Source organism: Podarcis filfolensis (assembly GCF_964270895.1).
Source record: "Podarcis filfolensis genome assembly, chromosome: 5".
Classification (NCBI taxonomy): Eukaryota; Metazoa; Chordata; class Lepidosauria; order Squamata; family Lacertidae; genus Podarcis; species Podarcis filfolensis.
Genome location: NC_139608.1, coordinates 59,044,662 through 59,072,052, shown reverse-complemented (window position 1 = coordinate 59,072,052; position 27,391 = coordinate 59,044,662). Strand labels below are relative to the sequence as shown.

At 39.9% G+C, this 27,391-nt stretch overlaps 1 protein-coding gene across 2 annotated transcripts in view; it reads left to right on the top strand.

The window, feature by feature from the left end:
- Positions 1-27,391, top strand: part of TCERG1L (transcription elongation regulator 1 like) — a 165,493-nt gene that overhangs the window by 129,746 nt on the left and 8,356 nt on the right. Inside the window, exons 8-11 of one of the 2 annotated variants that reach the window (XM_083616958.1) lie at positions 8,826-8,980; positions 18,753-18,819; positions 22,903-23,032; positions 25,288-25,377. In XM_083616958.1, coding sequence (XP_083473084.1) covers positions 8,826-8,980; positions 18,753-18,819; positions 22,903-23,032; positions 25,288-25,377 — 442 coding nt within the window. Of the gene's footprint in view, positions 1-8,825; positions 8,981-18,749; positions 18,820-22,902; positions 23,033-25,287; positions 25,378-27,391 lie in introns of both variants that reach the window. The other variant, XM_083616957.1, reaches the window with a different exon arrangement.

The following is a 27,391-nucleotide window of genomic DNA, read 5'->3' as shown; positions in this document are numbered from 1 at the left end:
ATCACAAAGGAATAACATTAATCATGGCAGAATACCCAATAGAACCATAGAGACTCAATCTGATAATAATAATAATAATAAATAATAATAATAATAATAATAATAATCTGACACTCAACATCAAGCTGATTCCACCTGATAATCTATCACAGAATCACACTGAAACATGGAGCAATCCTTTAAGGAGCGTCTTATTAATCCATACCTATTTAGATAGAAAATCAAAATGTTTATGAAATATTACTACACCCAGTAAAAACCTGGAATTGATTCCCAACCCTCTCCACTCGTAGGTTGGCTCCATGCTTCTGTGGTTGATGTGACATTACCAGGCATAGGCTGGGATGTCATTTGGAAACAAGAGCAGGAATTCTGAGAGGGACTCCAGGTTGTATAGCTTAAAGCAGATTAAAGGTGAGTTTCTGATTGCTTCTGTGAAGCCTGCCCCACCCATATTTGCTCCCCTTAGCAGTGCAGCTAGCACAGTTGCAAAGCTAAGCAGGGTCCGGTTTGGTTCCAAATTGGATGGGGAACCATGTTTTGAGATTTCTGCATTTCAGGGGATTGGACTAGATGATACTTAGGGTCACTTCTATCTCTACAATTCTATGATTTATGGCATACTGCAAGGCCATGGAACAGTCATAGCAACTAATGCATCATATTCACAATTCACATACAGGCAAAATACCTAAAGGAAAATGATGTTTGTTTTCTCCTAGGTACATTAAAAGAACATAAATAGGTCATTTGCTTAGAGGAATGTGTGTGCCATTATGAAGATATTTAGACTGGATGTGTGAATTAGTTTAATAAGCAACATATTTCCTTTTTCCTTGTTCTCAGTGGTTCAAAATCTGGATCTCTGCATCCTACATGGTAGTTTTAAACCTCATAATACACCTCAGTTCCTTTTTATTAATCCATAGTGTATTGAAATCCTGTTTAATAGAGTCAAACTGTTCATAGCTTGATGTCACAATTTATTTCCCTATATACCAAGTTTCCTATATACCAGAATTTTTTGTCCTCTCAGGAATGCCTGGAGGGCTAAAAGTTTGTCACACTTGCTCTATAGCCTTGTGAGGTGCATATGGGTATATGGGTATGAATGGATGGGCAGGCAGACACACACACACATATATAGAGGGAGGAAATATAAACAGCAGAGCTAAAATACTGTGAAATGCAAAGGTACAGTCTGTAACAGTCCTTTACATCTATCTATCTATCTATCTCTCTATCTATCTATCTCTCTATCTATCTTAATTGCTATATCTATGTATATCTCTCAAATGAGACTCATGCTTCATGCATTTGATGAAGTGGACTCTAGTCCACAAAATTTTATACCACAATAAAGGTGTTACAGCTTTTCCCTATACACATTTAAGTGGAAGTCCCGCAGCAGTTAATGGGATGTAATCCTAAGAAAGTCCTAATAAGATCACAACCTTAGTTCTTAAAATGCCACTAGGGTCTTCTTTGTGTTTACAGTGAATTGGTTGGCTAATGGTTATGTACGTTGCTCCTGAAATAGATGGCCTTGGAATGAAGTAGCCTTCCCTGTGTAAGGGATTTTTAATTAGAGGCTGGATGGCCACCTTTCAGGAGTTCCTGCATCAGCAGGGGGTTGTACTAGACAAGAACAGAATAAGAGCCCTACTGGATCAAAGATCAATCCAGTTTTGCAGTGGCCAACCAGATGCTTATGGGAAGCCTGCAAGGAGGATATTGGTACAATCACACTGCTTGTGTTCCCCAGACGCCAAGCGCCACAGTACTCTCACCCCCTGTGATTCACAGCAACTGCAATATCATTCCAAGTGTGACTGCTCTATAAATTTGTTGTGTTAGGCATTATAACAGTGACAATTTTATTTTTAAATGCTTAAAATTCTAATATGGAATTTGCCTTTCTTCTTCTCCCTCTCCTCCTCCTCCACCTCCTTCTCCTCTGTAACACATTAGCTCAATTTTTTATCAAGCTATCTATCATGATCCCAATATTTCTTTCCTGATCAGTCACTACCACTTCTGTATATGTGGTTGGGATGTTTTTTACCCCCTTGTACACCACTTTATAATTGCCTACATTGAACCTCATTTGTCATTTTAATTCTGTTTTATCCCATTTGGAGATATTCTTTTGGAGCTCCTTGCAACTTTTTTTAGACCCTGAATAATGGTGTCATCAGGAAACTTGACCTCTTACTGCTCACCCCAAACTTCATACCATTTATAAACATGTTTAAGAATGCAAGTTCCAAAACAGACCCTTGGGTGACCCCCTCCACTTAGATCATTTCAAATGAGAGGCTATTGTTTTGGTTCTTTCCAACTCTATGATTCAATTATTGCTGATATTTCTTGTTCCCTCCAGACAATACTTATTTTCCTCAGCATTGATGCTGTTTAACTAGCATTTGATTCAGTCACAAGCACTATCATGTGATCCAGGTGTTCCTTCTTTCCTAGGGTTGCCATATTTCAAAAAGTTTGCAAAAAACGCAATTTTTCAATTGACTTCCCTAAGATCCAGGACAAAGTGCTGCCTTTCAGAAATTCCCCCCAGATGCCAATTCCGCCTTTGAATGTTTGGGAAAATCTGGATGTATGGCAGCTCTATACTTCCCAGAGACAATCCCTGTAGTTTTTGTTTGTCCCCCCTGAAAATCACAGTCCTTTTTGGGGGCGAGGCTTGTTGAAATGCCTTATTTAAAATAGAGCTTTGAATTATTTAGGGTTCAGCTGCTGCTCCAGGGTCTTTATAGTTAAAGCTGCAACCATACACTGGTTAGGGAGTAAGCCCCACTGAACACAGTGGAACTTCTAACTACACATGCGTAGAATAATCAGCACAGTGTTAATCACTGAGGAGGCAATAGATGTTCAGCTCTAGCAGATATGAACTTTTAAGTGTTGATAACATTGCATATTAAAACAAAACAAAAAAATCAGACATAGGTTTACCTCAAAGACCACTTGCCCTCTTGGCTTTTAAATCAATGGAGGACATTTTGCTGCTGCAAAATGAATGAAGAATGTGTGATACAGAAGGTGATAATCCAAGTTAAACTCAAGCTATAAACCAGGAGTTTTGGTTTTCTTAACTATCTTAACTATCGAGGAAGGAGCCTTGTGGCATCTTGAAGACTATTAACTGTGGTGTCCATTTTTGTGGACTAAACCCCACTTTCTCAGATGAAGATGATTAAAAAAAACAGAAGTTTGTCACATCAATTAGTGCTTTTAGAACTATTTTCTGAAGTTTATACCTTTGCAGTGTGATCCTAAACATGTCAGTCCTACACCCACTGAACACAATGGTACTTGAATCTGATTGAGTGTGCTTAGTATTGTAGCCTTAGTTTTCAGAAGATTTTATATATAAAATCCTTCTATCGCCACCTTTTTTAATTAGTGTCCTGTGAGTGAAACAAATTACCATACTTTTGCATTTGGATAATTGAAACCTTTATTATGCCAAATAGGGACAAGCGGTGTGCGATTCTGGGAGATGAGACCGATAATGGTTAAATTAAATGTCAAATTGGGTTAGAAGTGAGAAAGTGAAGGCATTTCTAGAGGGAGCTGCCATTTGGATCCATTTCTAAGCACCTCTCCAGAGGGGCTTCCTGAGTTTTTCAGTTAGATGTGGAAAAGGACCGTTTCTATTTTAGCTATTACCTTGCTTTTATTAAATAAATACCTCGACTTCAGCCAGCCCAGTGGTAACGGTCCACACAATGAATGTGCGTTTTTGGTGGTAATCAATTCTCTTTTCATCCATGGTACTGGAAACGCAGACCAGAGAAGTGGAATTTAGAAACAGAGGAGAGAATGAATTGTGGAATGATCAAAATTTCCAGGACAGGGAAATGATCAAGAATTTTATTGGCAAAAAGGCTTCAGAAGATTTTACTCCTGTGCATCTCTTAACATCCCACTACTTAAAAGACTGAGGGTTTCCCTCTTTAGTTTAGAATTAGCTCTCAGAACTCAATGTGTTGGCTCCAAGGCAACATTGTAATGTATATTACAATGGATATTACATTGAGCTCACTGACAGTGAATAGATAAATGCCTGCCGTCTTCTACTTTCATGTGTATTCCTCCATTGCAAAAGCAAAATAGTAACGTAGAATGTGCAAAATGGTCACCCTTGAAGATGGCTAAGTTTGCTATCATGCTTGATAGGAGATACTGCTGCTCTCCCTTCCCAAAGAATTAGCTCATCGGCTTCCTATTCAAGTAGCTCGAGAAAGTTTTATTTCTTCTTTCCCATACTGCACATGTGATGTCACATCATCGGGAGGAAGCCGGGTGCAGAGCCAAGTGCTGCATGGCTTCAATGGCCAGTGGCCTTCCTCTCTTGCGCTTGGCCTCCTTCCATGGCAGGAAGAGGAGGAGGAGCCAGCCATTGAAACTGTGCTGTGCTCGGCTTCCTGTGTCCCCTCGACATTGGGGAGGGGAGCGCCCCTTCCAAAAAGATATGGGGGGCAAAGTAGTTTGGGCCCCATGAGTTGGCACCTCTGAGCACAGTGTTGCCCTGGGGCAGGCAAAAAGAAATGGCCATGAGATCAATCAGTCAAGTGATCTCACAAAGTCAATATAGATAGAAATACAAGAATAAATGTAAATACCACAGTACAAACACAATAATAAATCTTAAAACACAGCTAGGAAGTCATGCACGGGTGGAAGGAAGTCTTTGAGTCACGAAGGGGGAAAGCATGGAATAATTAAGTAAAAACTAAATGTGGATTTACAATGTAATAGAAAATGTGAATGTATAAATATGAGAAATATGAAATTCTATGTAAATAATACATGCACTGAAACATCAAAAAATGGATCAAGAAAAGAAAGAAAAGAAAAGAAATGGCCATGACGAAAATGGGAAGTGGGACATGATGACAGGGATGGTAGGCAGGTAGTGGCACATTCCCATTGTGCCTCAGGTGGCAAAATAGGATGGGCCACCCTTGGTGAGAATCTTCTTGCCTCATCATTCTGCAGGGGTTGGGGGGGGGCCTCTTCCCCCTTTCTGTTTTAGTGGATGCAGATCGGGGGTAAAATTTGGCTTGGCTTGGAAATGAATTAGACCGTTTCCTGATAGCTTGGAACATGGCTCAGCTTATTTCCAATGCCCTCCACCACCCACCCTTATCTCTAACTGTTCAGAAATTGTATCTTATTTGGGACACTTATCTACAGCTCTGAATATTTATTAGCTTTTATTTTATGTATTTAGTTCATATCCTTATATTCCTTCTAAGGGGCTGCTAGGGTAGTTCACCATAAAATACAATGAACAATACAAGCCAAGCAATAAAATCAGCATAATAAGTACAGTTGCAAGCCTTCCCACCCCCGCCGCAAAATAGAAAGCCCAGCTATTTCTTGTATTCATAGATCTGATAGGCTGTGCCACTTCATAGTTCTAGGGATAGGTGAATCAATCTATTTCAAGCACTTTTGCCTCTGTTCACCCATAAGTTCATCAGTACCCCCATTTCTGCACTAATCTGTGCATTTAGAAAAGAATAATCTGCACCAATAAAATCATATTTATTTAAGTCCTACTTTAAAATGCATACTTTCCCCTGCAAAATATGCATTTCTAAATATATTTTCTCTTTAAAGCTGCATTCTTACATGTATCTTGATTTAGTCCCTGTGGAATACCCTCCCATCAGATGTCAAAGAAATAAACAACTACCTGACTTTTAGAAGACATCTAAAGGCAGCCCTGTTTAGGGAAGTTTTTAATATTTGATAATATTAATAATTATTGTATTTTAGTATTTTACTGGAAGCCACCCAGAGTGGCTGGGGAAACCCAGCCAGACACGCGGGGTATAAATAATAAAGTTTATGATGATGATGATGATGTTTTGAAGTCAAGAATTGCACCTGAACATTCTGGAAGTGCAAAAGCCATTAGTCCATTTGTGAGGTGTGGATCAGCTCAGTTCTTGCTGAAATTTGCCAATATTTAGTTCCTCAAGCATTCTTTTGAGTTTCTCCAGTTTTAGCCCTTTGCTTTGAGCTGAACGAACGGCTTATGTTGAGATGATTTGGAAGATCTGTGATCAGGATCCCCTGCGGTTATTTGTTAATTCAAAGCAGTTTGTGAGGCTTGCTCATTTGTCTGAGGCTGCCATTTTCCTTTGTCCAAAACTGTCCCATTGGTTATGAAGAGACAGGCAGGATGCTGTTCCAGCCCCACCCAAGGTTAATAGCAGCTCTATGGTTTCGATTAGCTATAGGGCATGGGAGGAAAGGCTTACAAATTCTTAACTGGTATATGAGAACATCCATAGAAAGCCATATGCAAAGGTCTCTGCCCCTGATTGTTACTGACACTAATAATATGAGTGTTTATGCATTCATTGGTGGCACTCAATATTATTCTTCATATAATCCAGATATTTATTTTACTGAGACAGTATGTTTAATCTTATGTTAAATCAATTAAGTACTGATTTATCCTCCTGTTCTCACATTACATGCTGGCTCCTTAATGTGTATGCTTCCATGGCCATGATATTTATAGTACTTTAGCTTTCTGCTCCTTAAGCTTTCTATCAACTTCAGTGTGATCTACTGTGAGCTAAAAACCTGGTCAATGATGTGCTTACAGTTTCTGAGCTGATTAACAGGGTTGGTAGTGGAATTAAGAACCACGCTTCCGAAACATGCACAAAAACAATCATAAAATTTCCCTTGAACATTATTACAAAAATCACAGAAAAAAATGTTTATCCAATTCATAGTTCAACAAGAACAATAATTTTAAACTAAGTCTTTTCTTCTTTTCTTCTTTAATCTGGAGATGAAAAAATCCAGATAACATGTTTGAAAATTGCCCAGTAGATTTCTTTCCAAAGCCATTAGGTATTACCAATAATTTCAGTAACATTTTGCTGTAATTTAATTACTCCTAATTTATTATGTGAAAACTAATTCCATCTTCCTACTGCTTAATCTTTATTAATCTTTCATTTATATGCAAGCTTTCATTCTGAAATCTAGCTTCCTTCCTCCATCTGACACCTACCATACAGATAAGAGCTTAAGGGTTTTTTTTGTGCCCCTGTGGAGTATTTATGATTGGTAATAAAATAACATTTTGTGAAAGTTTAATATATATTTTTCCAATGACACTTATATTCATACTCTGAAGTTCAAATTTTAGAAATCTGCTTTAATCCCAAAATTAACTTTATCTAAATTATGCTGGTTTTCTATTAGATTTTAGATTCATTTCAGTTGATAGTAAAATGAATCTAGTGATGCCTACCCTTATAATCCCTTATAAATGTTTGTACAATGTATATTTGGTTACTGTTCTTTCCACCCCCATCCACCCCTGGCATGGATTGATAAATATAGCTGGTAGATTAATTATATACGGCATACATCATGCAAAACAGCTGGAGACTCCTTTGTCCCACCAGCCTGCATCAATTTAGAAATGAACCATGGCCTTAAAAAAAAACAGTATTTCTTTCTTTACCATATTGTGTTGCAGTAGTAACCTATTATTATGGCAATTACAATTACTAGTTGTGAAAATGTGCTGATAATTGTAAGTGATGATTTCTTAACATATACCAGAGTCATGAAACAATGAAATTTCTTCCAACAGCCCTGCTGGGGAGCCAGCTTTTGCAAAGTTTACATCCTATTATTGCATGCCATGCTTGTATAAAAATACATTATTGGGTGTATGGATTTTTTTTTAAGGGCCAAACTATACATGACAAATCCATGACAGATCTTCTAAAATGTAGTCATGGTGGGCAGATTGCCTATTAGTTCAATGGTGGTGGCAGCGGTGTTCAGCTTTTGCCACCGTGTACTATTACCAAGGGACGCGGGTGGCGCTGTGGGTCCCTTGGTAGCCCTCAGCGCCTAGGGCTTGCTGATCGCATGGTCGGCGGTTCGAATCCCCACGGCGGGGTGAGCTCCCGTTTTTCGGTCCCAGCTCCTGCCCACCTAGCAGTTCGAAAGCACCCCTAAAGTGCAAGTAGATAAATAGGTACCGCTTTCTAGCAGGAAGGTAAACGGCATTTCCGTGTGCTGCGCTGGTGCTGGCTCGCCAGAGCAGCTTCATCATGCTGGCCCCGTGACCCGGAAGTGTCTCCGGACAGCGCTGGCCCCCGGTCTCTTAAGTGAGATGGGCGTACAACCCTAGAGTCGGACACGACTGGCCCGTACGGGCAGGGGTACATTTACCTTTACCTTACCATTACCATGACCAAATTTGTCCTCCCCAAGATGCTCCCTTTCCCATGCAGGAGGAAATTGCATTTATCATTCTTGGGATAGCAGCAACTCTGGGGAGGTGACATTTATTTGGAAATTGGCCAAGGAGTAAGGGTTAAATAGCCCTCACCATGGCACTGATGTGAACAAGTTAGCAGCCTCCAACAGCTTCACATGAATGTGGAACTATGGATGGAATATGCATTCACTTATGGAAAATACCAAAGTCCTATTCTGTTCAGCACCTTGCTGGCCCCGACTGTACATACTGGCCCAACCCTTCCATTGTGTCCATATTGCCCAACTGTGCTCCCCTCCACACATTGGCTCTGTGTGCAATCATTATTCCAAATTGCAAGGAGAATCTACACAGCCTGGCCAAATAATGGGAATGCAATGCAGCAGGTGGGGTCACCATGCATAGACCTACTTTCTTTAGAACCATGGCTGGGAACACCAGCATAGGACTGGAATTAGCACTGCAAGAAATATCTTTCTTCCCACACTGTATTTGAGATTCTCTAAGCCTAGTTTGTTGATTGAAATAGGTGTATAGTCTGGACTGGAGATGACCGAGTCTTCTTCTTCAACCCTACAATGCAGTTGTCAGTATGGGAGAAGCCTGTGGATCTAAAGAATCGTGGTGATATTAACAGAATCATTGAAGACCCACCTCATAAACGCAAACTGGAAACTTCAGCAAGTAACTAATGCTGTGATTATTTTCATCTATTTAAATTTAAAAGATGTCTATTTAGATCTGAGATGATGGCCATGAAATATGCAAAGTTGAACGTCAAATGATCGTAACTTGAATGTTGATCTTGTGTTAGTTCAGCATCTGATCTTTGAATGATCTCTTCATCAGTTCCGATTTACACTAAAAGGTCTAATATTCAAATTGCTGGTTATTACTGGAGTACCCCAAATGGCTTGGGACCAGGTTAAATGAAGAATTGCCTCCTCCTATGTGGACCTTCTTATCAGTTATGATAATCTATGGAGACCTTACTACCACCAAGAGAAGGGTGGTTGAAGGAAACTTGAGATAGAGCCTCTTTGGTGGCAGTGCCCCACTTGTGAAACTTTGTGTCAAGAGAGGTTAGAATGGCATTCATGATTTCTAGCTAGGTAGTTAAGACAGTTTAATTCCTCTACGCTTTTAATGTATTTTCATTGTACCCGATATCACTCCTCTATATTATATATACGGTAATTCTGGATTTTAAAAATCAATGTTTATTTTATTAAAATATTTATTTCTGTAAAATCCTTTGTGGACCAAAAGGCAACATAGAAATGATTCAATAGATAAATTATGTTAAGATGGGCACCCACCTGTTGTGATCAGGGAGCCAAGAATTCTTTATGTCAACCTATTTTTAAAACCTGCCCCTAAACATGTTTAAATGGAAGCAGGGCTGGTGGGTTTCACTTCTGCCAAAATGCAATTAGACTTGGGATGTTAGCTCAAATCTGCCTTCTTTTGTCTTCCATGCAGTTATATTTCATTTGTTCTTATCAGAAATGCCCCAGCGTAGCTTGTTTTATCCAAATGTTTTATTGACTATGCTGCCCAGGGGAGCTGTCCTGTAATAAATGATTATTTAACCCAGCTGTAGGAAACAAATCTCAAAGATTCATCTCGCTGGAATGATGGAAGATTTGGCAGAAATGTAGGTACTTCCGTCCAAAACATGGTATTGTTAGTCAATCTTCAGACACCGGAGACTTCTTAAAGACATCCTTGGCACTAAGAAAGAATTATTGCTGCTGAGCTCAGATATATTTTAAATTGTATGTGTTCTATATATGTATGTGTCTGTGTGTGTATTGATGCAATATTTTAAAAGTCTAGTACTGGTGGGCAAATCAGCAGCGCTCGCTCATCTTTTGCTAGGAAGGAAACACCTTCGAGCATACATATTTTCCTTGTTGCACTTATGCAACCAAGATGCAACTTTCTTTTAGAGCTTATTCCAGGATGACCAAGCAGCCTGCACAACTTGTCAGTCACCAAGTCAATCACAGCCCGTGTGTGAGCTGCAAGTCCCAGGCAGGCAGAAAATCCTATGGGTGCGTAGGAAGTTTCCTCATAGTGATCCATCTGAACTGACTGGTAGCAGCACTTTGGGGTTTCAGACAGGGATCTTGCCCAAAGTCCCCTGGGGATCTTCTGGTTGCAAGGCATGTATTCTGCTATACTACCATGATTATGTATTAAATTTCTATACAGGCGGCAACCATATTAGGTGTGTCCAATTGTCATGCAATCTTTGATGCGTGGGTCCTTTTGGACCCGGAAGGAGGCAGAACTGGGGCGGAACAGAGGTGGGGCGAGGTAGAATGGGGCAAGGCATGCTTATACGTGTTCTGCCGATGCAAGAGGGAGCCAGGAACAGAACTCCCATGCGAAATGGTTGCTGCCTGTACCGTCCTTCATCCGTGGAGCTCAGGGCAGTTTACAATATAAGCACAGAAATGCACAATGTAGTAACAAACAACTACAATGCTACCCCACAGTTTAAAAGGCCATAGATTTAATTAGCCAAAGACTACTAATGAGCTAAAGCTTTCCCCAAAGACACTATCTATAGATCAGAAGAAGAAAAGTCATTTTATATTACGTTCTTATATATCTGTTTCCTGTTTTTATTATTTCTTATGATGATTGATATGAAATCACTCATATTAATCCCACACAGAGATGCTATGACAAATGGGGTCATTTCTGTGCAGCTATGCTGGCTTAAGTGAGGTATACCCACAGTGACATTAGAACAATATATTTCAATCCCCTTTTGAACATTAATTGAAATCATGAAAATATGTCCTTTCTGAAGGGCATTTAAAACAGCAATAACTGGGATTGATACTGTTTCTAGTATGAATATTTTATCGAAGTCAAGGTATGAAATAACCATAAGTAACTTTATTGTAGATATATAGAATATTTAATGTAACAGCAATGCTCGTGCAAAATCTCTGATCATTTATGTTTCAACAGTTGTTTCAAGAACAAAGTTCTTAATTTGTTGTGTCTGATATGACATAAGTGGTGAACTCAAATTGTTGCTTATTACTAGTTATGCTCATAATGAAATTCAATATAGTAACAGAGTTCTGTCAAACATGGGCTTCTCCATTTTCTTCAACATCGTCATAAAAAATATCCCCACTGCACCACCCTCAGAGAATGCAAACTCCCCCCCCCCCAAAAAAAAAACCACATTCAAGATAACCTTTATGGAGCTGTTTGTGTGCACTGTAGCTAGGCTTACCGTGTCAGAAAACCAAACATTCTGGCAACAGGTTGGGTGCAAAGCATATTAGACATAAAGCCTTGGCATGGAATTGCCAAGGGGACCACATTCTAGCAGGGAGGGCACTGACAAGAGCCCAGGACCTGCTCCAGTGAGAGCTGACAATAGGGCTTGGAGTTAAGATCTTGGGGCTTGGTGCTGGTCATGGATGGAAGCAAGAGATGAAGATCAACTGGGAATTGATGGTTCAGAGCAGAACCAAGTGGGTCCAGAACTGAAGGTGTATGTATAGCAATATATAAATAAATAAGCATAGTTGGTGGGGGGAAAGAAATGGCTCTGTCCTATGTTTTTCTTGAAATAAAGCAGGGAGATATAACCAGGCCATTTTCCCATGGCAACTGCAGCTAAAGTTCTTATTAGTATATTCATAACAAAGATAAGGTCAGAAAAATGGTCAGTGCACAAGATAAACGGCCCAAATAAACTACATTTTAAGTGTCCCATTGAACTGAATTGTGGTGTTATTACAACTTTAATTAGACTGCCGCGGTGGACAAAAGTGAGACTAACCATAGTTATCAGAACATTATAGGTTAATAGCATCTCTTCCTGCATGAAATAAAATGTGCTTGAAATGAATGCATGAATGAAAATAATTAAAAAGATTGCACATTTGTGTAACAATTTATGCTCACTGATATTCATGAAGGTGTCATAAGCTCATTTCATGGGTGTGCATTATGCTTTTCAATGCAATGCATCTCACATTCTGTTCCTTCTAAAAAGAAGGGTTAAGGATCAGAAATGAAACGCAAGACCTCTGCCTGAGATCCTGAAGAACTGCTGCCAGTCAAAACAGACAATACTGGGGAAGCTGGGGGGAAAGTCCACTTTAGACTTGTCTTCCTGCTTGCTTATGTGCTACTCATTCATAGTATTGTAGTGTTGGATGGGGCCATGTAAGCCATCTTGTTCAACCTTCTGATTCAGGAGATTCAGAGCTAGAGATCCCTAGGCCCTGCTAGATCCTCTAATTCCCCTCAAGAATTCCCCAATTCCCAATAATCCAATCCAATCCAAATAACTTTATTGTACTAGCCATTGGCCATGACAAATCTGAATCAACAAATACAAGCAAAAGGGGTGTCACACCACAAATGATGGTCTTACAGTTCACCGCTATATTGTCCAGGGTCTTCTTTCTGATCTTTTTGGCCGCCAAAACAAAAAGATCGACTTTTATGAGTCTTAATTCCTGATAATAAGATTACTCTTAAGTGGCATCCAGTGGAAACACTCAACTTCCTGGTCTACCTGATGGTTCACCTTCATTGGCTAAGGAGTGGTGACCTCATACTAGCATAACCTTCTATAACTGACTTTTCAAAGTCTTGCCTTTGCTGGTCCATCTCAGATTTTGCTTGGTTCATGTCTCTAGGGTTAGGCGGACACCCTTTCCCAATCATGATGGATTTTGATTGTCCCTCACCCTTTAAGAGGCAGGCCTAGGAGGTGCCTTTAATACTTTTTATCTATTGGTTGAATAGGGACAACAGGAGTGGTTTCTCCAGAATTGGGAAGCCTACTGACCATGCAGCCACAGCCATGGGGAACTTTGTGAAATGGGCTTAAACAAAAGCTCTTTTGAATTCTGTGTAGTTTTTGCACTAGATGTTTTCCAAACTGGACACGGTTAGAAAGCATATGAGGTTACCACTTTGCTTATGTTAAGCAGAACATGTGCATGTTCTGTGAATTCCATGATGGGGGGAAAGGTATAAGTGTAAGAAAGTAAGTTATCTGGCTAAGCAATCTTGTCTTTTGTTGCAGGGTTTTCCTTGTAAATTGTTGACTCTGTCTCTATTATAAGAAGCCACCTTTTTAAAGAAATGCTGTGTCTAATCAGGCATCAGTATTTCACCCACGTTTTAGGAAAGAGGCTTCTTGAGATTGCTTGCTTACATGCTTTTCTGAAAAGGCTCCACTTTTTTTGGAACTCTCTGTCCAAGGCTGCCTATATATCCCTGACAGAATTAAAGATAGACAGGTGGCAGCTGTTGAGAAAGAGCCTTTGCTAACAGATTAAAAAGCTGATTGGGCTTGGGCTGAGTGATTTGTTCCTGGGAATTTAACAGCAGAAACAAGTAGAAATGGTATAATAATGCCATTGATAGAATACGGGGTAGGGAGGAATCAGTGTGCTGAGGCAATTATCCTCATGGTCAAATTGACCTTTTACCTTAACACCAAATCTGAAGCATTTTTACTTGGATGTTGAAGTGCAATTGATGCCAAATGTGCTGAACACTTGACCGCATCTGCACTATACATTGAAAGCACTATGATATCACTGTAACAGCCATAGTCTCCATCAAAGCATATGTGCCAGTTCCTAGGGGCTGACACAGTTTCACCCCCATATTGTTTTTGAAGAGACCTGGCTCCCTCAATGTTCAGAGGGTGTTCAGCAAGACCCCCTGGCTTCCCCAAGATGATGCAAACATGACATCAGGATGTTGTATGATGTCACGTGCATGACATCAGGATGGCGCATTGGGCCCCCTCAATCAACTGGAGAAGATGGTACCTCTCCCTCTAAGCATTCTGGGAACTATAGCTTTTTAAGGGTGCCAAGAGTTGTTAGGAGACCCCTATTCCATTCACAGAGCTACAATTCCCAGAATTCCCTGGGAAGAGGGCTCGGTTGTTCAATCATTCATGTAATTGTAGCTCTGTGCAGGGAACAGGAGTCTCCTAACATCTCTCAGCAGCCTTAGCAAACTATAGGTGCCAAGATTCTTTGTGGGAAGCCATGACTGTTTACAGTTGTAGAATACTGGTTTAAACGTATATTTCAGATGGAGCTCCCATTCACTCACTGGGGCTCACACAGGAGAACTCCCCAGTGGATTGTGCTCTGGAGAGAGCTAGAAACTTAGGAATTAATGAAATGGTTTTCCTCTTGTACAAATTCTCATCCAGCGTCCCTAGAACTCAACTGTTAAAACAGGGTCTGGGGTTAAAGTGGACTTGTATCCTAACCTAAAGTTTCAGATGCTTTTCATTTCCCTTTGTCATTCTTCTTTATCAGTTTCACTTTTATGAGAACTCAGTAGAATCTAATAGTTTGATCTGGCACCAAGTCAGCTTCAGCATTAATAAACACATTTGTGGCCAATTTAACAATACAGTCTTGCCCTATCCTTTTCGGGAATAGACCTTGCGTTTGGTTTTGAATAAAGTATAGAGCTGACCCTTGTGTATATTTCTTGTATTGCTGTTAGTCATTGTGTTTCCCAGCTCTGTTTACTTCCAGAAAGTGGATAGTTTTGGTGCCTTTTTTGAAACTGCTTGCTTTCCATGTGCTCTTTATCCAAGCTATCTATTCTCACACAGAGACAAATAACTTTAAAGTCTATCCCTGCGTCGATTTTTCTAGTCAGCTCAGAGAGGCCTATGGGTTGATAAAAGGTTTTAGAGATGTTCCATCTCCGATGCCTGCTAACTTGTGACAGCTTAACTCAGATATGTCTTCCTAGCAGGTTCTTCTATGGCTTAAAATCACTTAAAGAACTTGTGTCTTCTTTAAGAGAAAGATAATACTTTGTTTGCACTACTGATTCCTAATGGTTACATATATACTCTTTTGATAAGCAGCAAGTATAGTATTACATATTTTATTACAGGTTAGGTCTATTTTTGTTTCAAGAAGCTTAAAAGTCCATCAGCAGAATGCTTAGACAAATTTGTAGAAGATAAGGCTATCAATGGTTACTTGTTATGATGGCTGCACATAACCTCTGGTATCAGATGCTCTAAGCCTCTCAATGCCAGTTGCTAAGGACTGCAAGTGGGAGAAGGCTATTGCACTCATGTCTAACATATGGGCTTCCCATAGACACCTGGCTAGCCACTGTGGAACAGAATGCTGGCTTTTTGGTCATGCATTCAACCGGACTACCTATACAGTATGGGACATGCTGGGTGGCTGTGGGAAGGGTATGCAGCTGCTCCCTTAAACATGCTGGTCCAGTTCAGAGAGGGAGAGGAGTATCATCAGAACTAGAATGATCTCTGTTAGAAGGCTGCAGGGATTAATTTTACCTAGTTTTTCAGCTACTGGGAAATTGCTGCTAAAATAATCCCAGGCAGATGTCTCCAGATAACATCAGTGAAGTGTGCACTCTTAAGGAGTGTCCATGGTTCCACACCTGGGCCACATTCAGTCTCTTGCATGCAAGGACCTCCCTCAACAGAACAGGTTGCATGTTATCTTATTATTGGTATTGTGAGCACCAGCCAGTGAAGCTGTGCAGGTGAGGACCCTGTTGTTCTCCTGGCTTCACAATATTGTGGGTCGTTGGCAGTTGCCGAGAAGGACAGGTGGGAGGAGAGTCACAGGGTGCTCAGAGGTGTGGTGTGCCATAAGCAGGAGCATCAGATTGATGCTGCCTTTCACAGTGCCAAGTTGCCCACACTTCCCCCCTCCAAGTGACCCACCCATATGCTGTCTCACCAGTCCCTACTGGGTACTAATAGTACCCATCTTTACTGTGCATTTATGTGTGCTTGTTATACAGCATTCATATCTGATTCCTCACAAATTACTATGTTGTCAAGCAGAGTGGATATAACTGCAGCCAGCCCAACCTCCCCTCCCCTGTTCAGGCTGCTCCCAGGTGGGTATTTATGATGGAGTTGGTGCTACTCTTGCATGTCAGATTTTTGCCGCACCCACATGAAAATGCCAGCCTGTATTTCTTTTCTCATTCAATCAGGTTTTCCCCTTTCCAGGGAAAATTCAATAAACAAAACTCTCTCTCCAAAAATCATTTTGCCAGTGTCCTGTTTGCAATACCCGAATGACCCATTTGTGATGTTACAGTTCCATCTGGAAGCACCCTTGGTCTTCAGCCATTGCAGTATTATAGCAAATTGTCCTGGGGTAGTAAGAAATGTAATTTTGTTCAGTTTGGTTTTATGTGGGCATGTGTGTTCCTTGATTCATTTCTTTAGCAGCCTGCTTCGAAAAATTGATATACGATGTGACCAAGACTCTGAACTAAAATAGAACAATTCACTACCTATTTTCTGACAGAAGGAGTTGAACCTGTAAGAGTGAGTTTAGCATAGCACAGAATACAGCATTAAGGGCAAAATGACTGAAATAAAGTGTGAGCATAGACCTTAAAGTCACATTTCCTGACTCTGATTTAATAGATCACATGTGTAGCAGCTGGGGCTGAGGGTAAAAAACAAACAAACTTGGAGTCCTGCCAGCCAGCTGAATATTCCACCCAAACAGCTGATTGCCAGTATTTCAATGTTTAAAGGAGGCTTGTGTGTATGTGTGGACTTGACTGCTAGATCAGGTCAGGGAATTATTGCAGTCTAAGCAGGAATAGTCATATGGAAGCCTGTTTTCTTGCCTATAAAAGAGATTACTAAGAGGTGATATGATAGCAATCTTCAAATACTTGAATGGCTGCCATGTAGATGATGGTGCAAATTCATCATTTATTTAAAAGCATTTCTGAAATATTTTGTATTTAGAAATCTCTAAGCAGTGTACAGAAATGCAGCATGAAAAGAGGGAAGCATTACCATAAAGACAGAGATGCAACCTAAAAACTAGTATCATAAAACCAGGTAAAAATGGGAATTCAGTAAAACAGGGTCCAATATTATAGCTCAGGAAAAACTTAGGTAAAAAGATGTCTCCTCAAGATGAGAGAAGTAACTGTTGGCTGATGCTTCATGTTTGACAGGGGGAAGGCCATTCTATAATGCAGGGGCAATGTTGGAAAACACCCATTTTTGAGTCACCACCCTGTGGTATTGTATAGGGTGTGGTGCCACGAATAAAAATTCACCATAAGTGTTCTAAACTCTATTCAGGGACAGACAGTATTTCAGCTAACCTGGTCCCAAGTTGCTCCAGGCTTTAGAGTAACAAGACCTTGAACATGGCCTGATATTGAACCAGCACAGTTGGAATATGCGATGCCTGGGTGTTTCACTCAACAACCTGACCAACAACCTTTTCTGCTGCTCCAGAGAGCTGAAAACATTTGGGTTCAGAGTTGCAAGAAATTGGACTTTATGTTGAAACAATGAAGAAGAACTTCCTGGTGGTACTATCTGTTGGGTGGTAGAACTGTCTGCCTCTAAAGATGGTAGGCTATTATTTGTTAGAGGTTTTTAAGAAGCAGCTGGAGTGTCCACCTTTTAGGGACAGCATCACAATGTATTCCATGTGTCCACAAAGGGTAGATGACCTTTGAGGGCCCTTGCGCCTATAGATACAGTCCCTAGTTGGATTGGGGAGAACACTTTTAAAGTTCTCTTACACACTTAATTGTAATAACTCCATGACTTCCTCTCTCATCATAGACCAGCCTCATATTTAAATATTCAAAATGGAGGGCAAAGAGGAGTATTTCACCCTTCCTCTAAATAAAAGTGTTGTGCTGCTTATCAGAAATCATGTTGACTTTAGAAGACACACTAGAAATTGCAAGCCACACTGAACTGAGCTGGAGTTTGTCTCCAGTTCATTTTTATTCAGAGTGTGGTGCTCTATATGCAGAAAAGATAAAGTGCTTCAGAATTGCAGAAATAGATAATGGGATCATAAACATCACACTTCTTCTGAAAAACAGCCACATCCCACTGTAATTTGTTAGACAATATCTATGCCAAAACAGGAATCGATCATTTCTTTGTTCTATGCTCTAAATTTGAGAGACAGTAATGTCTGTATGTTTTTGATTGCAATACAGTGTGTCAAGTTTAATGACAGAGAAGCTTTATAGTTCCCCTACATTTGAGTAAGAATACCACTGATACTTCTGGCAGAAAGGAGCTTCTATCAAATTTTTCAACTTGTCAGCAATAAAATGAACATATTTTTCTTTTTATTTATTATCCAAATGTGAAATGACAACCTTTCATTTTAAAAAAGTAGTATTAAATAAAATGTGTGAAGATCAAAACAAGAAATTGCCATATGTTGTTGTTCTAAAATCATTCTAAATCTATCAGGAACTCTAGTGTTCTAAGGTAACTCCAAACTGCCAGATAAATGGGCACATCTTTAGAAACTGAATAGACTTTAGGAAAAGCTAAAGCTAAACAATTATTAGCTGATTAATCTAATGTAAAGTTTATAATTTGTCTAACTCCTTTTTTTTTTTTTACTTTTAGCAGATAAAAGTGATGGCTCTTATGCAGAAGATTTAAATGATGATCACAGTACTAAAACAAAGAGAAATAAGTAAGTAATATTTTTTTCTGACATGAGATCCATGAAGTAACCTTTGCTGAAGATGCCAAAATGGACTTTGACTATATGAAGAATTTCAAGTCCTTATTTTAAATTTAAATGATTTTAATTAAATTAAACCCAACCATAGCAGAGGTGTTTATCTGCATGGATTAAGGGAAGAATTCAACAGTTTTACTCAGAGTAGAGCTGTTGAAATTATCAGAGCTAACTTGGTCATGTTCATTAATTTCAGTGGGCTTACTCTGCAAAGAACTTAACTGAAAGCCATCCTAAACTTTCCTCTGCAGCTTAGTTTGTAAACTGTGCCCACAGAATATCTGACGAGTAAAAATTTTAATGGGCTTTTGTATTTTATTTGTTTGCTTATTAAATTTTTATGCCACCCTTCATCCAAGACAGTTTACAATATAAAAGCAATTTGTTGAAACAGTATCCTGGCCAAATCAGGAATAGAACTTGTTATTTGGGGGTAATATATTTTTGAGAAAAATAATAGCTGTATGAATCATACTACATTTTGGTATACAGTAGTACCTTGGGTTACATACGCTTCAGGTTACAGACTCCGCTAACCCAGAAATAGTAATATTTATTCATATCCCGCCCTCCCTGGCCAAAGCCGGACTCAGAGCGGCTAACATCATATAAATAAGACAATATACATAATACAAGCGACCAATGAATTAAGATACATCCCACAATTCATTCAGCCAATTAAAATTAAAACTGGACAAGTGGCAATCTTCACGTTAAAACTGGAAGTGGTTAATACACTCCAAGACGAACTGTTTCCACTGATATTTTAAGGACCTATGAGCAGGCTGGGAACCTCCTTCGTGCTTGTTCTTATACGAAGAGAAATGAGTCAGGCTGAACCCTGACCAAAGGTCTGGTGGAACAGCTCTGTCTTGCAGGCCCTGCGGAAAGATGTCAAATCTCACAGGGCCCTAGTCTCTTAATAATAAACCTTTATTTGTATCCCACCCTCCCCGACCAAAACTGGGCTCAGGGCGGCTAACATCAAATATATAACCTTGGTATAAAATCAAACAATAATTAAATTACCTCCTAAAAACAAGCCAGGATCAAATTAAAATATAATTTGATGGTTTTCCACAGGATTAGGGTTGGGAACAGTAATGCTCATCATTATTTGCGTCATTTTTAATTAACTGTACTAAAAAAGAGGCAGCCAGAGAGCATCTTCGTTAATGAAGTAGCTTTCTGGGTTTCCACCCATTTCTCTGGAAATAAAAATTATTTTTGGTTACCAGAAATTGGACTGGAAGCTTTATAGATCATATTACAGAATAGGATAATTTCGGGAGAATGAGAATGGCTAATATAATATTGAAGTCACTATTATATGAAGAGTGACAATTTGATGCCTTTGGAGCTACTAACATCATGCAATACCCATTTTAGTATAATTTAAGAGTGAATTTGTATAATGCAATTATTGATGGCAAGGAAAATAATGTTAGGACTCATATTGCTTTACTGGGTAATGGAATTTATTAGCTGAAAGATTTTAACATTTCCCATTTCGGCTGAACCATTTAGAACCTTTCGAGAATAAAATCATGCTTATGTCCAATGGCTAAAAGTTTCTAATCAGGTGCAAATGTAGTTAGTTGACTTCAGCTTGGTTTTGTCAGAGAGAATAATCTCTTTTCTGAAAGTTTCTACAACAGATATTACTGGAACTACAATATATTTAAACCACTGATTGTGTAGCAAAAATGCCAGAATAATGTTAACCCATGTCCCTTATAGTTTTGTTCCCCATGCTAGAGACTAAGATGCAGAATAGGTAAAGGTAAGGTAAAGGACCCCTGGACAGTTAAGTCCAGTCGAATTCGACTATGAGGTGCAGCGCTCATCTCCACTTTTAGGGTGAGGGAGCCGGCGTTTGTCCATAGACAGGTTTTCCAGGTTATGTGGCCGGCATGACTAAACCACTTCTGGCACACGGAACACTGTGATGGAAACCAGAGCACACGGAAACATGGTTTACCTTCCCACCACAGCAGTACCTATTTATCTACTTGCACTGGCGTGCTTTCAAACTGCTAGGTTGGCAGGAGCTGGGACAAAGCAACGGGAGCTCACCCCATCGTGTGGATTTGAACTGCTGACCTTATGATCAGCAAGCCCAAGAGGCTCGGTGGTTTAGACCACAGCGCCACCTGCGTCAGGTGAATAATGTATCTCTTGAGCATGTGAGCATCTCCATTTATTTCACTGGAGGAACTTCTGTAGGGGCTTCTTCAGTGCTGAGATGGCAGAGTTCCAATCTGCCCAAGGAACTAGCCGTTATAATTTACATAGCACACATATAATAAAACTAACAACCATTTTAGTCACCCTGCAAACAAATCTTGCACATTGCAGATGGCATGAAATACAATGGGTTGCCCGTTGTCTCTGATTAGCACTGAACAAGCCAGGTCCTGTTAGTCCTTTTGTTAATTTACTGCTGTGTAGGAAGTGACAGGTAGAAAGTATTTTAGAAGGGAAAGTTAGAGGTTCTTGCTTGTAATGACTTGGTGGGAATATATAGGCAAGCAATTAATAAGTGAGTTAAAACACTGTTTCCTGTTTCCTTTCCTGACTAAGCTTAAAGTAAGCACAGTGGGTAATAGAGGAAACTGTTTGTAAAAAGAGATATTTATCACTTCACTGACTATAAAGCCCTAACACATCTAAGTAGGAAATGTATAAATTGTAAATATCTTGAGAAGATGCATCATTCAAAAGGGGCTCAGAATAAGACATCTTTGCATGGTGAGTTCCCACCCACCCCAGTGGAAATAATGACACATGACACAATCATTAAGGTTAATGGGCTAAATAAGGCCACAAATTTATTGGTTACTGGTGATGAGCGGTATTTGCTTAGGCATTGGTCCTAACAGACTATATCCGACTTCAGCCCGTCTGCTTGAAGTCCGGGAAGGGTTAACCACCAGTAGGGGGAGTCCTGCTGATGCACATCAACTAGGAACTCCCTCGGGGTGACCGCTAGGGGGCGTGCCTTAGGTCCTCACCTCCCCAGGCTTCGGACAGGGCCACGCCCCCCAGAATCCTTTATCAGACTACTCTTCAATATGTGGGACAGGTGATGGCGCTACCTCCCCTCTTCCATCTACAGAACAATACCTATGCCTAACTGCCAATACCAAGAAAGTTGTGATGATTTGCTACGAGGTAGGTGAAAACCAAGTGGCTGGTGCCAATTTTCCAAGTGGAAAAATTCCTACCAGGCCCCTCACCGGCGACCAACCAAGGTCCATAGCAAGGTCAAGGAACAAAAACCTTATAGGACAGTAGGGTGGGGAAAGCAGGAACAGCTGACTGGCGGCAAAGAGGGAGATCCCCGGCCTCGTCCTGCCTTAAGTAGGGCAGGCCATGCCCCCTGAGCCAGCCGATTGACTGACCAGGGGATGACATGGCTGGGAATCCCCACAATTGCGCAGGTGCTGGGCTCCAGCTGCCGCGCCCGTGTTGGGGCCGTGAAGCCCTCAACCTCACCTCCTCCGTGGGGCGGAAGTGGCTTTCCCACAAATCAAAATCCGGTGCCACATCACTTCAGAGCTTTCCCCCAGTCTAGAAGTTGAGAACACACTCTATCCTAAATGGAGCAAGGTAGGAGTTTTTCTCCAGATAAAGCTGAACATCCAAGTAAGGACTATCCCCCAGTAAAACAGTCTTAACAGTGTGCCAATCTGAACTCTCAGCTCCAATAAAGGCATCCTTTATGGAGCCTCTCTCAGCCTTGTGCCCTCAAGATGTTTTGAACTATAACTTCACTCAGCCCCTTCCAGCATGGTTGATGGCTCAAAATATTTGGAGGGCACCAGGTTGGGAAAGTCTATTTCTAATGCCTCTAAAGAATGAGGTTAAGAACACGCTAGCTGCATATCTTTAAACTTAGACAAAAATAAGTTAATACAAAAACACTCTGTGCAACAAGTTGCTGCTTTTATTTTTCTAGTTCCTGCTGAGTTTTTAAAGATAATTGAGCGTTAAAAATTTATTCCATCCTGCATATTACTTGCATTATTTAAGACTGGAAGATCCTGAGAACGCTGGGCTAGACAAGGTCGAAGAGAAAAATGTGAAAGCCTCTGAAGATCAGATTATACTTCCATTGGAAGAACGTATTACCCATTTCAGAGATATGCTTCTGGAAAGAGGGGTAAGAAATAAGCTTGGACTGGCTTGATTCCAGCAGATTATGAGAACACGATATAAACTCGAGATTTGTAACAGTGTGTTGCAACCATCTCATGATTCCTACTGCTTCTATGAATGCTTTTTAATATTGCTTTCCTATCAACATTTATCACTGTTGAATGATGTTACATTGCTTCCATTTGTTGTACAAAAGGCTAGGTGATGTAAAGGACACGATATAAATGTAATCTGTGCCCAGAGAGCTTATAATCTTTCTTATTGCCTGATTTTAGGCATGTTCTCTGTCTTTGAATAACAGTTCAGGTACCCAATGGAAACATGTTTAATTACATTCCATTACACACAAAACAGTCTCTGATTTAGACTTGATCTAACTAATTCCACACCCCATGTTTGACATGTTTCTAATGATATGATTCTAAGATTCAGGTAGGTAGCCGTGTTGGTCTGACGCAGTCGAAATAAATAAATAAAAATTGTCCACTAGTACCTTAGAGACCAACTAAGTAGGACTAATTACAGTCGTCAACAGATTTACCATACCCACTGAGTCAATCACCCATCTCCTACTACCCTCCTGAGAAAAACCCCACCCTCCCACTATATATAAGGGTCTGGTGACTTCTGTTTCAGTGTATCTGAAGAAGTGTGCATGAACATGAAAGCTTATACCCAGAACTTAGTTGGTCTCTAAGGTGCTACTGGACAATTTTTTAATGATTCTAAGAGTATGTTCTATTCATTATGAAGAAGCGCATTGAATAGGACAGGTTAGAACAGAATAATCCAATCCATTACGGGACATAAATATCTGAAAATTGTTCTTATTTCTACCAACTTTTGTATTTCAGTGGAAATGATAAAGTTTTGTTAGGTTTAACACTTTGGGTGTTAAATCATGGTGTCTTGCCTATGCAACAGACTTATGCTTATCTAAACAACATTCCCTTTCTCTACAGGGCTGGGGAACCCCCTGGAGATAAATTGGGGACACAAGGGGAGGGGAGGAAAGGGAGTATTGTTGTATTTGCTGGCACAATCATGGATCTTGCCCTTTGAGTAAATTTTTCACACAAGCCTTCAGCCTAAAGAGCAATGATCTCCTATAGGAGATTCCCAACATGTTTGACATAAGTTTCTCCCCTGATGAGAAGGCTAATTAGAGCAAGATTCAATATCAACATAGTCTATTTGGCTTCCCTAAGACTGCCCCAGTACCTGTTGTATGTTGTACTGGCTCGCATTGTATTCCGATGTTGGCAGATAGGTACAGATATGGAGACAGACAAAAGGGGACCATTATTACAGAGACCAGAAGGACCAGCCATGAAAGAGCTACATGTGTCTCATAACTATGCAAGCAAGATCCAGTGAAGCATCTAGCCCAATGAAGAGTTCTGAAGAACTCTAAAGCTTATTCACTGTTTTATGACACTTTGGTTTCATTAAGGTTTTGCCCTACTGTAGATTTGGTTTGTGTTTTCTTTTTATGGATCCCAACTGCTAAAGAACAAGCAAAGCAGGATGGATTACTTGCATGAATTACCTAATGAGGAACAATTACTTTCTATAGTAATTTTATACAGGTTTATGTGAACCAATAAGTTTTGGATGATTAATCAGTATATAAATCCTGTTAAATAAAAATAGTAAGCTAGCCCATCCCAGTTTCTACTCAGCCTAAGCCTGATCTGAAAGCTGATTCAAATGGATCTATTATTATTATCATCATGATTTGCATCTGCTTTTATTAGTCACTTCTGGAAAACTGACCCCAAGCAACTTACAAAACCTATCGGTAACAAGTATTTAGAGGACCATTACAAAAAGAAGAAAACTTGAAAGCTGAATGAAATGAATTTGAGGAATAAGATAATTTCTGAATTAAAATTCCTGGTTAAAAGAGTGGGTGAGGGACACCATGAAACAGTTATAGTTGTGTCATATTGATTTCTGATCTGTTTCCTATGGTATTGATCATTCCTTCAAACATGTTGGGTTTTTTTTTTTTGCTGTTCTTCATTTCTGCATCATACATTTTCCATTCTGTTCTCACAGCCAGTTCTCCTCTTAATCCCAGTTCCCTTGATTAAGATTTATTCTGTTTCTTGAGTAAGTTAGGTCATGGCAAACGCTGTAGCTTGTGGCATTCTTGCAGTGTTCTGTTTTTTCACTCAGAAATTGAATTTACAGCTAGGTTAGTTCCAAAACCTTCAGAAAATTGTTTATATATCTTCCATTCATATCTTCCTTCAGGTCTCTGCATTTTCCACATGGGAAAAAGAGTTACACAAAATAGTATTTGATCCACGTTATCTCCTACTCAACTCAGAAGAACGTAAACAGGTGAGTTTAAAGTTTTATAACAATGCATGCCTCCCCCGACAGTTCAGAGTGCTTGAGCCAATTCACGTTACTCTTTTAAAGAACATGACATACCTGAAATAACTATGATATAAAAATGGGCATCAGAAAACAAATGGGTCCTTGCTTCCATGCTGTAAACATAAACTGAGGGAAATGGACGATGAATATCTTTCAGAAAGAAGCAAACTGAAAATATAAGCAGATATGCAAAGGAAAGTTGAAACAGGGAAGTCCATCCATTTCTGTGGAATTCATGGTGGACAAAAGATAAACAGCTGGCTAGTTTCAATCTTTGATCTACTGAATAAGTGCATCATTCCTCCTACTTTACCCGCCATGGACATTCTACATATCCTTCAACTGTCCCAAGAAAACTGGGATATCCCCTTTTTTATGTGACAGCATGGCAGCCATTTTGGGTGCTGCAATCTTGCACTGGAAAAACACTTTTGGGGGGGCACGATCTTGCATGGGTCACATGACTCATGTGAGAATGTGGTGCTGGAAGACAGTCTCCTGGTTGTTCAACTTGGGTATGCATTCTAGTCTTTTCTACTAAAAAAATTCTGATTCACACTAGCTTCTATAAATCCAAGCCTGTATAGGCCTTATTCTGAGCCAACAAGAAAAATAATGAGGGCATCACACTATTTCCTTATGATTCAAAGGACTATTGCAATGTCTAAGGTTAGCAAAGCAGCCGCATTTTGTACTTTAGGTCACTATTATAGCCGAACAAATAGATAAGCAGTCCTTTAAATTATATCACTTCCTGGTGATCAGAATCTCCAGTTTACAAATGATGTGAACTGCCCTGAGATTTGTGGATGAAGGGCGGTACCATTTGGTGCTTCCTCAATAGAGCTGTGCACTTCTGTTGCTGGGCTCCATTGAAAATGGCTTCTCCATGAGAACCAGGAAGTGACCTTTCCAGGCAACAGAACGACTCTTCTTTTCTTATCTGTGCGGCTGCGATCTCCTGGGTGATGCAGACACCATTAGGCAGTTGAATGTGCATGCGTACTCCATCCATTTCCTTCCCACGCAGCCCCGGATGCTGGTAACCCATGCTATGCCACTGAGTGGAGACCCCCGTCTACCTTTGAAGCTCCCAGTGTAATTAAAAATTGATGGTGCAGAAGTTCAAAATCCTAAAAGGAACCCCCATGAATTTAGGAGGCTTCCTACTTCAGACCTTTGCCCTCAAACTCATGAGGAGACTGAGCACCTTGCATAGTGATCATGTTGGGGTGAGCCATATCTAAAATGTGTTTGCTTTTAGCAAAGAATGGCTACCATTTTTAGGGTAAAATTATAATTGGGAATTTGAAACTGTAACCTAACAATGCACTTAGAAGACGGTTTTATACAGCAAGGGGAACACTGTATTCTGTTTCAGTGATTTAAGCAAGGGCACAGTCTAGACCGTGCCTAGTCAATCAAGCTTTATTGCGCCTTTCATTTATCAGGCATGTACATGATATAGTAAAATTGCTTAATGAACAGTCGATAAAGCTTATACTATAGATATTAGCTTTGAAACATTGGTGACATGGGTCTCATTTGTGGAATATATTACGTACTCAAGGAAAATGACTATGAAAAGCAATTTTCAGTTCTTCTTTATATAGAAGATTAAAATTGTGTTCCTACTAGTAAAAGAGGGTAATCAAATTGCAGAGAAGGAAATTTTATGAAGTGTTAAAAATGTCCTCCTTTTGGTCAACTGGAAAGATTAACATTTATTGCAGGATTGATCATCTCACCTTTAGCAACTCTTCGTACAAATAAGCACTACACAAGTTAAAATTAGAGACAGGTGAAAGCTAGAACACTAGATTTTGTGGCTAAACCTTCATGCCTGAATTAGGATGCAAAATATTTGTGGGTTGTTCAGAGCCATAGTTGTGTTCCATTAGAATGTGGGTGAGAGGTGGCCTCCTACTAACTAAGTCAATTGACACATTATGCAGAATTATGCATAATGCACATT